The 14,989-nt window shown below is 35.6% G+C and overlaps 2 protein-coding genes across 3 annotated transcripts; one reads left to right on the top strand and one right to left on the bottom strand.

Annotated features, from left to right (window-relative positions):
- The first annotated feature begins 1,573 nt into the window (after window positions 1-1,573).
- On the top strand, window positions 1,574-5,061 carry LOC140821167 (short-chain dehydrogenase TIC 32 B, chloroplastic-like). The gene is made up of 9 exons (XM_073181585.1): window positions 1,574-1,610; window positions 1,700-1,842; window positions 2,550-2,781; window positions 2,901-2,980; window positions 3,083-3,239; window positions 3,972-4,050; window positions 4,192-4,276; window positions 4,364-4,410; window positions 4,797-5,061. Exons 2-9 carry the CDS (start codon window positions 1,731-1,733, stop codon window positions 4,965-4,967), a joined length of 963 nt encoding a protein of 320 aa, XP_073037686.1. The 5' UTR covers window positions 1,574-1,610; window positions 1,700-1,730; the 3' UTR covers window positions 4,968-5,061.
- Window positions 5,062-7,531: 2,470 nt separating this feature from the next.
- On the bottom strand, window positions 7,532-14,631 carry LOC140821162 (eukaryotic translation initiation factor 3 subunit A-like). 2 transcript variants are annotated; one of them, XM_073181576.1, is made up of 14 exons: window positions 14,534-14,631; window positions 13,609-13,682; window positions 12,686-13,167; window positions 11,930-12,145; window positions 11,436-11,804; window positions 11,321-11,350; window positions 10,860-11,087; window positions 10,595-10,756; window positions 10,070-10,291; window positions 9,739-9,945; window positions 9,450-9,656; window positions 9,207-9,287; window positions 8,575-8,776; window positions 7,532-8,265 (listed from the first exon to the last, which is right to left on the bottom strand). In XM_073181576.1, the coding sequence occupies exons 2-14, from the start codon at window positions 13,652-13,654 to the stop codon at window positions 7,823-7,825; spliced, it is 2,895 nt and encodes a 964-aa protein (XP_073037677.1). In that variant the 5' UTR covers window positions 13,655-13,682; window positions 14,534-14,631; the 3' UTR covers window positions 7,532-7,822. The 2 variants fall into 2 exon arrangements, with proteins under 2 accessions (XP_073037677.1, XP_073037678.1); XM_073181577.1 differs by lacking the exons at window positions 13,609-13,682; window positions 14,534-14,631 and having other exon boundaries at window positions 12,686-12,931; window positions 13,023-13,167.
- Between the last annotated feature and the right edge of the window lie 358 nt (window positions 14,632-14,989).

Below are 14,989 nucleotides of genomic sequence, written 5' to 3'. Positions count from 1 at the left end.
TCCTTTTTTGTGATAAATAGCACCACTCTCCATCCATGACTAACCACTCCATATTTATTGTCACCTAACACAATTAAATGAATCCTAAATAATTTACCCATATTTAAAATGCCAGTATTATCTCCCATACAATGAAATAAAGCAGGCCTATTTTAAGTTATTTTATTGTTTAAATATTAAATATTTTATAAATTATCATAAAACAGAATAATTGTTATAGTATGAGTATATTGAGTATTTCGAGGATTTGATATATTTGTTATTTTAGCACGTAGTTTTTTTTTTTAATTATCATTAGAGGAGATTTTTTAATATAAACATGGTAAAATACTTTTTTAATAAGTGTATATTGATTTTTTTTAAAAAAAAAAAAATTGACAAACTGTGTAGTTCATGTTTTATTTTTCTTATGTCCTAAATATATATTCCACTTTATATATTTAATAAAACATTTTACTAATATATCTCTATTTAATGTGTATAATATAATTGTATTCAATTTTCATTATTTGTGGTCTGGTGTGAAAGGGCAGAGTCTTTCAAGATGTCGCACAGTTATACCTACCATATTTTTCTTATATCTTTGTGTACATGCTTAGGCCAGGAGGTAAATAAACCAAGTTGGTTAGTATGTTTTTTTAGTTGGTTCAAAAAATATTTTATTTGTATATGATATATATTATCGGTATCGAGTTGAATTCGAATATGTTCAAATACTTTTCGGGTCGAACTCAAACTCGAATTAACAAGTCGAAGATTTCGTGTTAAAGCTCTAAATTCGAGCAAAGATTGTTAAACTATTCAAATTTCGAATCGAATTCGAGCTAGAATATATCTAATTGGAGCCTTAAAATTATTTCCATATTCAGATCGATTCAATTTGTCCATGACCCTGTAACCATATGCCTAACTTGGTAATTTCTAACACACGGACTAGCCTAGCTAAGAATCCCCACAACATCTTCTAATCTCTTTTACTTAAAGAAAGAGCACAATATAAATATGTTTTTTTAATTCATTGCAGAGAAATTTTAAATGCCATTTTGATTTTTACGTAATCTATAAAAATGAATGAATCCAAATATTTAATCATTTTTTATGTTGGGAAACTTATAAAAATGATTACGTTTGATTAGACGTGGGCGGATGGATGGAGACATTTATAAATATAGCAGTTGGGTCACTTTCATTAACTGCGCATTCGCACATCACCCTTTAGACTAACTTTATATACCCCATTTTTTAAATTTATTTTTAGAAAACCTTCAATCGAAACTACCTCGTATGCATAATGACTTTCAAAAATGTTTTATCTAGATATTTTCACCTGACGTAAATTATTCGTACCGAAAAATGATGATATGACGATTCACATTGCTAGCGTGTCTCATGTTATATTAGTATTCCGATAAAAAAAAAAAAAATTGGAGAAAAGTGCAAATACCTAGAATTGATTGACAACATTAAAAAAACATACAAATTATGAGATCAAAAATATAATTTTTCTTTAAAAATTCAACTCAATAAACCCTAAGTACCATACTATCTCGTCCCTCCTTTTCGTATGCAGTCTTTTGTCTTTTTCGATTCTCGGCTCAACCATAATTATGGTACAAGGAAAATAGGTATCCATCGATTCCTTATAAATACCGTCACATTTCTTGCAGCATGCTTTCATTTTTAAGGCTTCTTTTTGCAGAGAAAACCAAAATTAAAATAAATCCCAGAAAATGTTAAGGCTGATAACTGGAATCAGAGGGCCGAGTGGATTCGGATCAGCTTCAACTGCTGAAAATGTCACAGATGGGATCGATGCTACCAATATCACTGCTATTATCACAGGTCAGATACAAAGAAAATTCCCAGTTTAAAGCAAATTTTCAAGTTTATACGTATAATTATATGTACAGTACATGCATGCAGAAAAGTATTAATTTATCATTTTATAAGCTTTATTTATCTAACCTCCGGTTACGCTTTCAGTAATTTTGGAATTTATGCTTTTTTTAAAAAAATGACAACCGATCCTGATTAAATTTTGGGAATTTTATAAAAGTGAAACATTTAAGATATATTAATATTAATTTTCTAATTAAAATCTTGCTCAGAATGCAATAATCCTAAATATTCATGTATTAGTTTTGAACAAATTAATATTAAATTTGTATTTGGATTAAAAAAAGGTGTAAACGATTGAATTCTTGTGATTTTATCCGTAGAACTAGTAGTTCAAATTTTAATTTGGGAAAGAATCATGTCCGAAATTTTGGATATTAAATTTTTTTTACTAACATTTTAAATATTAACAAAAACTCTTGTGAGATGCTCTCATGGGTCAATTTTGTGAGACAGATCTTATATTTGAAGCAACAATGAAAAGTATTATTTGTATATCAACAATATCATGATTTATTATTATAAATATGAGCAATATTGACTCGTCTCATAACTAAAGATCCGTGAGATCGTCGAAAGACCTACTCTTAAATATTTTCATCTTGTGTGGATTATGTCCAACATAAATTTAAAATGTCTTGATTATATTGTAGGTGGTGCGAGTGGGATAGGATTAGAGACTGCAAGAGTTTTAGCACTAAGAAATGCTCATGTTATCATTGGTGCAAGGAATATGGAGTCTGCAAGTGAGGCAAAGCAACTCATTCTTAAAAAGCACAAACATGCAAGGATCGATGTCCTAAAACTTGACCTTGCTTCACTCGGATCAATCAAGGATTTTGCTGATGACTTCCTAGCTCTCAATCTTCCTCTCAACATTTTAATGTAATCAGTTTTCTTCTCCTACATTTTTAATGTTTAAATTATACGAGCCAAAGATGTTTCGGTCTAGTCTCTTTTTTCTGTACATCTTTCAGTTGTCACTATTGATTGTGCAATTTCAGAAACAATGCTGGTATCATGTTCTGTCCATATCAGCTCTCTAGTGATGGAATTGAGTTGCAATTTGCTACAAATCATATAGGTAATAATATTAATGTATGTTTAATTTTTTTTACTAAATAATGCATACTTATATATTAATTTCATGAGTGTGTAAAATAATTAATATTTTGGTTGTTCTCAGGTCACTTTTACTTGACTGGCCTTCTCCTTGATCGGATGAAGCAAACTGCCAAGGCTACCGGCTTCGAGGGTAGAATCGTCAATTTGTCATCGGTGGCTCATGTCTATTATTCTTACAAGGAAGGGATCATGTTTGACAAGATTAATGATATAAAGAGGTAAACTTGTAGAGTTCTACCATTACATTTTAAAAAAAAAATTAAAAAAGTATCGAGTTAAAATATCTAAGATATACATGCAAATTTACTCATAAGTATGATGTCTTTGACCTAAAAATTATTAAAAGAATTGATAAAGGAATGAAGTAAAAGTTGTATTTAGATTACTGGATTTCAGATGTATTTTTATGGTTTTAGAGAAGTAAGATCATGGATTTCAAATTCACGTTTTGTTTATTTATATAGTATTTTATGTTAATTATTATGCATTTAAAATTCACTCAATAATGATGTCATTTGAAATTAATTCTATTCTCTGTAACTAATATATAAATAAGTAATGTATATATTTAAAATTTGATATATTGTTCATTATTAACAATAAATCTATCATTGAAATCGATTCCAATGGATTTCAAATCCATCAATTCAAACGAAACTTAGGGGATTGATGGGAAACAATTAAATGGGACATCCACTTACGATCCCATCCAACCTCTATCTATCCTATACCAATCTTCAGCACTATTTGCTAACACATTTCTTACTATACTAATTTTTCTACTTCATCAAAATTTAAAATTAAATAAAATTCATAATCAAAATCATTTGGAAATATGGCAAAAAGAGAATGGCCGTAGGAAGGAATCCAGTCGAAGATTGCATGCAGATATATTTATAAAGTACAAAATTGATATTTCTTATATTTTTTTTCTTATCATATAATGTTAGTTACGATGCGAAGAAAGCATATGGGCAATCCAAATTAGCCAACATCCTTCATGCCAACGAGCTCTCTCGACGCTTAAAGGTACTCTATCTCTCAATTTCGCGATATTTTCGAAAGCTCGCCTAAGGACTGATATGCCTAAATACGAAATATTGAGGACAAAAATCGTGTGTTTCTTAAGTTTCTCGACTTATTTTTGGGCTACGATGTTTTTATTTGCAGGCGGAGGGAACGAATATCACCGTGAACTCGGTGCATCCGGGATTGATAATGACTAATCTCTTCAAACATTCTGGTGTTTCCATGAGTATGACCTCCACAAACTCATATAAGTTTTTATATATTATATGTCATGTGTTGTTTCATGTAATTATATCGATTTTTTTTTTTGCAGAAATTTTTAGGTTCGTTTGTTGCTTTATGTGGAAGAACATCCCCCAGGTAACATTCTTGAACACAACTTTAAAAAAAATACTAAATCAGGATTTTGTTTCATGTATATACGTAAGAAATTCCAAAACTCGCCGAGTATGGAAATTCCTCTACGTAGGATTTTGGTCCTATAATTAATCAAAATTTAGTCACGATGTAAAAATTGGTTTTTTTTTTTGACGTAATGCCGTACATTTCTAACATGGATGCGTGCATTGTTGATACTTTGGTGAACATGTAATAGAAGTGAACAAAATGAAATTCAAAATTTTGATTAATTATTGATATAATATTTCTAGACTAACTCGAACACATCGACATCACTTGATAAAAAGTAGGATTTTAATATGATGAAAATTTGTAAAATAAATAATATTTGTTATCGTATTACACAGGGTGCGGCCACAACGTGCTATGTTGCACTTCACCCAGGTCTGAAAGGCGTATCGGGGAAGTATTTCATGGATTGCAACGAGTTCAAGCCGAACAAGTTGGCAAGAAACGAAGTTGTAGCAAAGAAGCTGTGGGATTTCAGCGACAATTTGGTCAAGGCAGCTCATTGTTAACTATTTATTTATTCAATATACACTGAAATATTATAATAATAAAAAAACTCGTACAATTATCATCAATTTAATTAAGAGAGTTTCCTATGGTTTACATGATTTCCTGAAAATGGTGATGATTTATTTATTTAATTTTTTTTAAATGTAATGCCTCGTATTTGCTTTCTCACCTTTGTTTCCTGCCGATTTTCAGCTAATCAGAAATGTTTCTTTTGACACTAGTTGTATCAGAGAAAAAAGGCCCTTCCTATGCGGTTCAAATTTGCTGAAAATAGTATGGTACTTGAGGCAAGAAGAAAAGAGATTCGAGCAAGGTTGGAGCTATAAAATTAATTGAAAGGAAAATATAATTATTAAAGGTGACTCAATATATCCTGAAAATTGAAATTCAAAATTTTTAAAAAGTCCACATAACTTTAATTTTTCCCCTTGTCCTCATCATATCCAATATTTTTCTATGATGGAGTGTTTATTAACTAGAGATGTAAATGAACCTGTTACTCGCTCGTGAGTATTCAGAGCTCGAATCAGTAAAAAGTTCGTTCCAGATCGTTCGTTAATTTTATCAAGTCGAGCTCGAATTTAAGTATACTCGGCTTGTAAGCTCGCGATCCTCTTCGCGAGCTCGAGCTCGGTTTTTTTATGTGCTCCAGATTGAGCTAGCTAGTTAGTTAGACCGTAAGGCTGTGTTTGGTAGGAGGATAAAAAAAACTAATGATTAGTATGTAAATGATAAAAAAAAATGATTGTGATAGAAATGTAATATATGATATAAAATAGTATTATGTTTGGTATGATTTTTAAGTATGAGATAATTTTGAATTTTACGATGTAATGACAAAATTGTCCTTTTCTTTATTTTTTCTTTTTCATTCCGGCGACGACCTGGCAATGGAGGTGGTCCGACGGCCGGCGGCGGTCAGCGCGGGAGGCGGTCCGACGGTGGTAGGCGGCTAGTCGGCACTGGGAGGTGGTCCGACGGCCGGCGGAGGTCGGCGGCGGCCCGACAACGGCAGTGGTCCGACGGCCAGCGGCGCGCCGGCAACATAGGTTGGCGGCAGTCCGGCGGAGGCTCGACGACGGTCCTGCGGCGGAGGTGGTCCGGCGTTGGTGAGAGAAAGGGTAAAATCGGAAAGAGGGTAGGGATAGAGGAAGGAAAAATAATCCTAGGAGGGAATGAGGTATTATTTAATCACACCTAATACAACCTAATCATTCATAAGAGAGATTGAGTTGGTTAAATAAAAATCGTACCAAACGTTGGATTAGGTGGGTTTAAAAATCATAAACTCACCTAATCATGTATACCAAACACACAATAAATGTATAATATCTCAAGCATTAGAAGACAACTTGCATTGTCTCACATATATTTGATTGAGAAGGGATTGAAATATTATAAAATGATAAGAATGCCCCCATAAACTATCATATCTTCTTAGGTCATTTGGCCAAGAATGCTCGACGAACTCGGAAACGAGCTCGAAAACCAGCCTGCGTAATATCAGAGATCGGAAACATAATAAACGAGCTATTAATGAAACGAGCTCAAGCTATTAGTGAGCTTAATAATTTCAAAATTAGTCGAGCTCGAGTCTCATGATAAAAACTTGAATTGAGCTCGAGCTATTTGTGAACTTAGTATTTTCAAAACGACTCGAGCTGAGTCTCTTGATAAAAGCTCGAATCGAGCTCGAGCCTATATATACTTTGAACGAGTCGAGCTCGAGCCTGATATTGTTCGGCTCAGCTCGTTCACATTCCTAATGATATGACTAAATTTTAATCTTTGGATTCTTTATGTATTATTAATTTACGTTAAAATGTAAGAGATTAGTATGAAGTAATAGTGTTGAGAGTTAGATATGAGAATAATTAGTTTAAGTGAAACGTGAAATAACTCATCGGATCCACCACTGCGTTCAGGAATCGAACTAGCATTTAGCGCACTCATCGGATCCACCACTGCGTTCACGAATCAAACTAGCATTTAGCGCACAAACACATTAAAAAAATATATTTTCAAATTCAACAAGTGACCAAAGCTACATTGTATTCTAGTTACAAAATCTACAAAACGTTACTCATCAAATTGGTTATACAGGAAATGAGCACACTTGATGCCGGCAGGTAAGGAATTAATATTGAGCAAAAGTAGGGGAAAAATTTTAGATACACAAAGTAAAACCAAGGAAGTATAGCAAAGCAAGGCCGTACTTTGGTCCTTTTCTTAGCAATTAAGGCAGTACAGATGACCAAGACAACCTCGATCCACCACCACCTCCAATGGACGGTCTCCGATCATGACCGGTAATGCCCCGCCGCCAGACACTTATCAGATAAAGGCAGCGGAGCTTTACTAGTCGTGAAGGCAGTAATATACAGATGGTCAAAATTTTTGATATACTTCTTGTTTTAAAAGCTCTTTAACTTTCAAATTACCTGTCTTTTGATATTTAAAATGGACCATTGTGAACATTGTCAGGAATAGAGGAAATCAGATCGACCAAATTGTTCATCCCAACACTCATCAGATAAATCCATTACAAGATAGTGAATCCGGGTAAGTAAACAAAGTGCTTTAATTTAAATTTACTTAAAAACCAAACTTAAAAGGCTTTCAAAACGTAAGCCAGACTACAAGTTGAATAAGATCTACATTTATTTAATGATCAAACAAGAATACCAAAATTTCAAAGTTCAGATTAATGGTGTCAATGATACATGAGCTCACACTTCTGTACTGCCTCTTATGGATATGAAAAAAAAAAAAACCTGCTCCGATGGCAACCAGAAGAAAGTTAAATACCAACTCTCAAAAATCATCAAGAGATGTACACTGACTACAAAGGTACTCAGCGATCACCTCGAGCCCTGGTGGATGACCAAGACTGCCTCGAGGAACTACCACCACCTCCGAAGGATGGTCTCCTATCATCCCGCCACCTGTCACTTTGCTGAGGTGGATGATCGTCCATTCTGCTCCCAGTAGACCACTTATCAGCTGTTGGAGGGGCCTGGCCACCACCACCCTCGGCAGCCATTCTGAACCTGGGCACGTATTTACCAGTTGATGGTGTAGCATCAACAGCAACTGGTACAGCAGGTTTTGCGTCCGCCGGATGAGTTAAGGCAGGGGTCTCGGTCTTTGAGAACATGGAGGATGATTTCCTCAAGAGCTCGTCTCTCCGCTTAATTTCTTTTTCCTCCAGCTCCAGCTCCCGCTGCCTCTGCTTTTCCGCTATTTCATCGAGCTTGGCCTTTCGCTCAGCATCCTCTTTCTTACGGCGCTCCATCTCTGCAGAATTTTAAGTGCCATGAAGGCAAGCATTGCATTATTATCTATCAAGATATACCATCAATTTCAAACTTAAGGCAACATTTGACACAAAACAAACCTTTCGGTCTGCACATGTACATATACAAAGCTTCGGCAAAGAAAGGGCATTGTTGGCGTGGCAGTTAAAAGCCTTGATAATTTATGCATTAGTAGAAGTCGTCGAGAAGTAAAAAGAACATGACATTGGAGAGTGGTCATAGCTAGGATTTAGAGAACTTTATTGCCGTGAAAATAGATCCAAAAGTGGAGTTTGAAAGGGAAAAATACCTTCAAGCTTCCTCGCTTCCTCCTCTTCACGAAATCTTTTCTGTTTCTCTTCTTCAGATCTCAGAAAATATATCATTTTCCTCTTAGCCTCCCTTTCCTGTTTACGTGACCTGATAATCTGATTTATCCTTTCTTCTTTCTCCTCCTTGAGTCTCTTGTACTCAGCCATCCTATGGCTAAGCACTTTTTCATGGAGTATTTGCTGTATTAGCATTGGCAAAACATTGCAGGTGAGTAAAACAACTCCAAAGATGCACTCAAAGATATATTCGCAAGCTGAAAATGCTGATGTACACTTTCAAGTTTCAAACTAAAGGCAAATCCACCTTTGTCTACAGTTTATGCTAGAGAGTTTTCCTATAACATTGAAGTTTTCGTAGCACGATCTTCTCTAAGCCCTAGTGCAATATAAGAGTAAGCAACCCAAAGTTAAAACCTTCGAGTCATGTAAATTATCATTCAGATAACCTCTCGTGAATAACACACTAAAATATAAGTCTTCTTATAGATCCAACCAATGTGATGATGTTTCTTCTCATAAACCATGACTACCGTGACAACGTTGAACACCAGAAAACTATCATTCTATCACCAAAAACAATAATTTTTCGTAAATAACTGAAATGCGTCACCTTGTTCTCCAACAAACGCCCAAGCCTCCTCTTTTCTTCTAGGTCTCCAGCATGTCGCTCTCTGCTCATAGCAATCTCTTGCTACATAAAAAAAAGTAGCAAATTATCATTTTATCAATAGAACGAATATTAGCAACTAGATTAAATATCATTTTGTGGGCATTGCTACATAGTATGAAATAGGACAGAAGATACACGATCTACATGAAGTTTTAAATAAAAAACAAGGTCACTCATGCAGACCTGCTGCTCATATTTGTGCATAGCTTCTTCTTCCACCAATCTCCTTTGGGATGCAGCTTCAATAAGTGGAGCTGCCTCTTCTCTTTTTGCCCTCTCCAAGTGATCCATTGTCTTGGCAAGCTTCTGTACTTTTTTCTCCGTTTCCTGCTTTTCCCTGAGTTGCTCACTATGGGCCAGGTCCATCAAAGTCTTCATGGTAATTTTTTCCTGTAAAATTACAGCTGTTAACTAAATAAACATGTAAAAAATAAGAATGTAAAAACGACACCAAAAGTAAAATTTAACGTACTCCCTCTAAAACTGGCTTCTTCCCTTTCTTCTTGCCACGTTTTTCAGCTTCCTGCAGCAAAGCTTGGGCCTCCTCAAGTTCACGTTCTTCTATTTCCCTTAGAATTCTTTGATTTTTCATCTGCTCAAACTCAGTGGCAAGCCTTCTCTGCTCTGCCTCTTCAGTTATTTTTTGCAACTTCTGCCTCTTTGCCTCTTCCTCGCGTTCCTGCAAAAGTCCGTAAATCAATCTAGGAAAATTACACACCTAATCTCCTTTCAACTAACAAGTACAATCTAAAAAGTGAAATATAATTCATTATCTTTTCAAAGCAAAAAAGGACAGGACAAACCATCTCCAAAAGCTGGCGTTCTTGTTCTTCTTTGCGTTTTTCGATTATTGATTTGCGTGCAAGAAGTCTTCTGTGTTCTTTTTCAATGACTTCAGCTAAATCAGAAACTCTGTCCTCCAATTTTGAGGTTGTCTTAGCAGGGGGGTGAATCATTACCCTTGCTTTGCTAAGAGATGCTGCAAAGACGGACAGGTGATCTCGTAGGCCCTCCGATTCCAGACTCTGGAGCAAAAATAACTAATTATATGACTTACAGGAGTATATTATAAACATCATTCAATTGGTTCCACAATTACGAAGAGGGAGATAAAATGGGTACAGAGAGTCCTAGATTTCCAAAATTTTATGCTCAAAGCACCAGTATAAAGGAGGTCAGCCCAAAGAGATATAATAGAATCAACAAGGTTGAGGCGATTAAACCAACTTTTATGGGAATTTATTACACGCGACGAAACAATCAAGTGACTGATGGCCAAGATTTGCCGGTAAAATATTAAAGAATTAACAATGAAATGGTGAACTTACCTTACTACCAAAAAAAATGGCACTCTTCCGATAATCCACTATCATTGTTAAAAAGTTATACTTGATTGAATCCACAGAAATCTTCTCAAGAGTAGAAAAATCAAAAAAAGGAATTATTGTTGACAGGTTGTCAATACTGATTGTCTGGTACAACTGTGAAACCTGGATATACACAGGGTAAAAAGACAAAAGTACAATGTCGATTACAAAAAAGTGGCGTCGGTGTTGTATAAGGAGAAAAACGGAAATTGGAAGAAAAGCACACCTGCTGCAGTAACTTCAGAGCTGCAAGTTTCTCTATAAAAGGAACATACTGTGACAGCTGTGTTTCTGGAACAGAAGAAGCAGAAGCAGTCTTACCCCCGAGCTTTGAGATTTTTGTCAACAAGGGCTGTACTTTCAGCGCCAAGTCTAAAGGGAAAAACTCATGTTCTAAAATTTGGTAAAGATCCTTCACTTCCTGAGTTACACAGGTCATCACACCCTTGGAAACCTAAAGAAAGGACAAAAGGAAAGGTATTAAAATGAAATAGCATAAAGATGAAACACCACATGCAATCTCAATAAACCCAGGAAGGTAAGAGCACAAACTCCTTGACGATTTCATTCATGCAATCATAGAAGTGCTGGATTCTAAGATGCACATAGAAAGCATAAATCAAAACTTCATAGATCACAGAAATACCCAAAATTATTGATTTGAAATCATCTAAGATTTTGACTTACCAAATCAAGAAGAAGGGAGGACCTGGAAAGCTGAAAAACAAAAAGAGAGCAATCACAAGCTCAATAACTGCGACATAAAAACACGAGGAAGAGCCTCAGCCAAGACTTCGTTTACCACTTCTTTGTTCTCAGGCTTGGATTCAACGTCAAATGAAATAAGGTTACCCACTCTCAAACTCCGTTCTTTCTCATTTTCAAGCTCGAGATGAGATGCTCCATAGGAACGATCATAAGGAGGTACTGAAAGAGCAGCTAAAACAACTGATGAAGCTATTAGTTGCAAATCCTTATGAGTTAAGTTCTTGTTAAAGTTCTTCTGAAACATGAAAAGCTTAAACCATGCATAAGCATGGTAAAGATGGCTGGATGACATCCAGAATATCTCTAAAAGCTTTGAATAGTAGATAACCATCAAGGAAGCCTTAGGTTTCTTTTTCACCATGCACATCAATCCATATATATCCTCAATCGAACGAAATGCTTCCTGCGTGTCAAAAGCAAGAAAATAACTCAAATACTTTAGAAACTATGAGAACATAAAAGGTATTAATAATTAGTCACATTGTGTGAGTGGGGGCATATGAACCAAGTCACAGACTGTGAACAAACCTGCCAAAGTTCTAGTTCAGCAGCAACTTTCAGTTGCTCAAATCTAGTGTCAAGATACAACTGCAAGCTTTCTGGAACAGCAAGGTCAGGCCTATCCCTCTGGTCTCTATACTTGTTAAGGTTTGAAAGATGATTCCGAATAATTTCAGACAACCTCCGAAATTCTGTAGTTCTTTTGTATTGCTTACAGAATTGAAAGGCTCGGTGAGCAGTCATCTGTAAAGAGCAAACACAAGTCCAAGGAATTTTTTAGTCTCAGACAAAGTTTCACACAAAAATTCCGAATTCCGAAAGTGTACAACACAACAAAATTAAAGTAGCATGGAGAACGATGGAAAACTGAAAAATAATAATGTAGACAATTGTATCAGCACCAGGGTATCTGATAACTTCAGCATTCAGTATCCACATTGATACTTCCCAAAGTACCAAGCGCAATATACATATTCTTTACAGTACGTTCGATCTATAGATAAACCTTCGGGAAGGAGATCATTGAGGTGCCTATAGCTACCAAAATATCAGAAACATAAACATATCCAGTGTCCTGCAGATTTTAAACCAAATTAAAATGATAGTACACCATCGATTTGCTACACTAACATTTACTTAATCATTAAGGAGTGAAGAATGTTCAGACTTCAGAGCAACTACTCCAGGACTGTCAACATGATAGAGGATAAGAAAAAAATACATTAATATGTCAGACGCAGGAGTTACTGAATTAGAATGAATACAAATAGGAGAAAAACTCACCGCATAGAGGGACTCCAATCTTGAGTTGTTTCGTAAAATTTCCAACACTGTTCTGTATGTCTCCCATAAAAACTTGAACCATGGTGTTACAAGTTCACGATCAGATCTGTCTTTTCCTTTCTCACCACTAACATAGCTCAAAAGAAGATCTTCAGGCCTTTTATCTGCTTCTAAGTCATCGACATCCAGAGCCTCTTCCAAGGCATGTGCTTGATTACGAGCAAGTTCGGCTTTCTCCGTGGCCATCTGCATGAAATGCTTAATCACCTCTTCCAGTGAAGTAATGTTCACTTGTTGGCAAATACCACGGTACTGAATAAGACCATCTTTGGCATACCTTCCCCTCCTCATGTCAACACATAGCTCCACGTACTTCAACATAATCTTCTCATGTGTCCTTGTCCACGCTCTGTACCTCCTTGAGGTGATAAAACTATGAAGAGCTTCGAGGGATTCTTGCTTTTGTCCAACATTGATCAACTCTGTATCAGCATTTGAGCAATGTACATGTATCAAAACTATGAATTGCGAAAATACATCGCCACGTAGCATATGACAAATGAAATTTTGATGAAGTGTTTGGGGGCCTATCTCTGACTGGCTCCCATGCCCGATGACATTAATTGGTATATATGCAACAAAACATATAAGATGAGGAACAAATTAGAGGTGGATGGTTGGTTCCTTGTGACGCCATTTGAGATGAAAGAAACAGCCAATTGTGACTTCCTTGTTATTTTAACTTATTTTCAGACAGATGATCCAAAAGAATGTAATTAGTAGTCTTTCCAAGATAGTTCAGAAAATGTTAGCGAAAAGTGATGTACTAATGTAAACAAGTAGCCTGTAGATATAAAAAAAATCCAAAGCTACAGACAGATTATTCAAGTAACGTACATGCAAGAGTTAATTTATAGACCTACCTTCAGCTCGCTTCAAAGCATTCTCGGGTCTAGCAAACGTAGCCATTGAAAAATTTTGATGCAGATATTTTTTGCTGTACAAAACAGAGTACACACTCATCAACAACTTAATCGCATGAGTAGAATCAACTTCAGTAGCATGAAGGCATGAAGCAAGGAGAACAGATTAGTTTTAAAATGATTAAAAGCAACATGAAGACAAGCTGAATGGATACTTTAAAAATGCAGCAAGGACGGAGAAGTTATCTTCAGAGCACAATAAGAAGTATAGCGAGTAGCGACTAGTACTAGATAAAGTAGAAAGAGGCCGTGATAACACTTTCAACCAAGAGTTAGAAATTGAAATATCATTATAAACGTTTAGTACGAAGGAAGTTTAAAACAAAATTTGTATTTGAAGGGATTTCAAGGACTTTGACCATCAAAATAACCAATGTCCATTATCCCCGGAATATATTTTTTTTTCTTTTTTTGCTTGAGATCCAACTTGACACCTCAGTGTGGCAACAAAGTCAAGCTTGAGTCAAGATTTTTTCAGACTCCTACATAAGCTCGTAAATTTTCGAGTGGCTCGAAATTGAGCTCAAGCTAGTCATTTACTGACCAAATTGTTTCAACGAAATGTAAACCGGTGGCATCTATGGAGCTCATATTACACCATTACAAACTACTCATCACAGCATTTCCTTAATTTTACAAAGTAATGCACGACAAATTCCATACTTGAAATACATCAACAAAATCATTTCAAACGTTAACGTTTTTCATCAACCCATTACATGAACCAAACATGCATAAAAAAAACTTCAAAATCATAGCCAAACAATTCCAAACCAATTGACCAAATCACCAAAAAAACTCATTCCAAACACAGAGGAAGAAAATATTTATGTAAAAAATCAGATACATGTCAAATATTAATCACCAGCGATTGTTAGCGATGATGATTGACGGCAATGGCTGAGGTCGGAGAAGGAGGCGGCGCCGATGGGATTAAGATTTACGGAGAGGTGGGGTAGAGGTTCACGTCGGTAAGTTGATTAAAGGGTGAACGATAGCAGGCCGCAGCCTGCTAACTGACGATGGGCCTAACCTTTTAAACTTTCATTACTAATATGTGGGCTATTGGGCAAACGTAGCCCGCTTTTTAGAGAAACCAGGTAGCCCGGCCCATCCCAGAACAGAAGTTTTAGCTTGATAAGCCAATGAGTGGAATGTTTAAGTTGAAAATTATGAAATACAAAACTTCTCTCAATCATCGCAAGAGAACGAAATGAAATTCATCCCCGTAGATGGATTATACTAAACAAACAATACCAATCAAAATTTACCTCACGCAGTAATTTAAAATATTTTTGTTCTAGGATTGATGTATTTTATT

The sequence above is a fragment of the Primulina eburnea genome, unplaced genomic scaffold (assembly GCF_022965805.1).
Source record: "Primulina eburnea isolate SZY01 unplaced genomic scaffold, ASM2296580v1 ctg443_ERROPOS1800000, whole genome shotgun sequence".
NCBI classification, from domain to species: Eukaryota; Viridiplantae; Streptophyta; class Magnoliopsida; order Lamiales; family Gesneriaceae; genus Primulina; species Primulina eburnea.
Note: the sequence above shows the minus strand (reverse complement) of the source record. Positions and strands in the feature narration are given on the sequence as shown.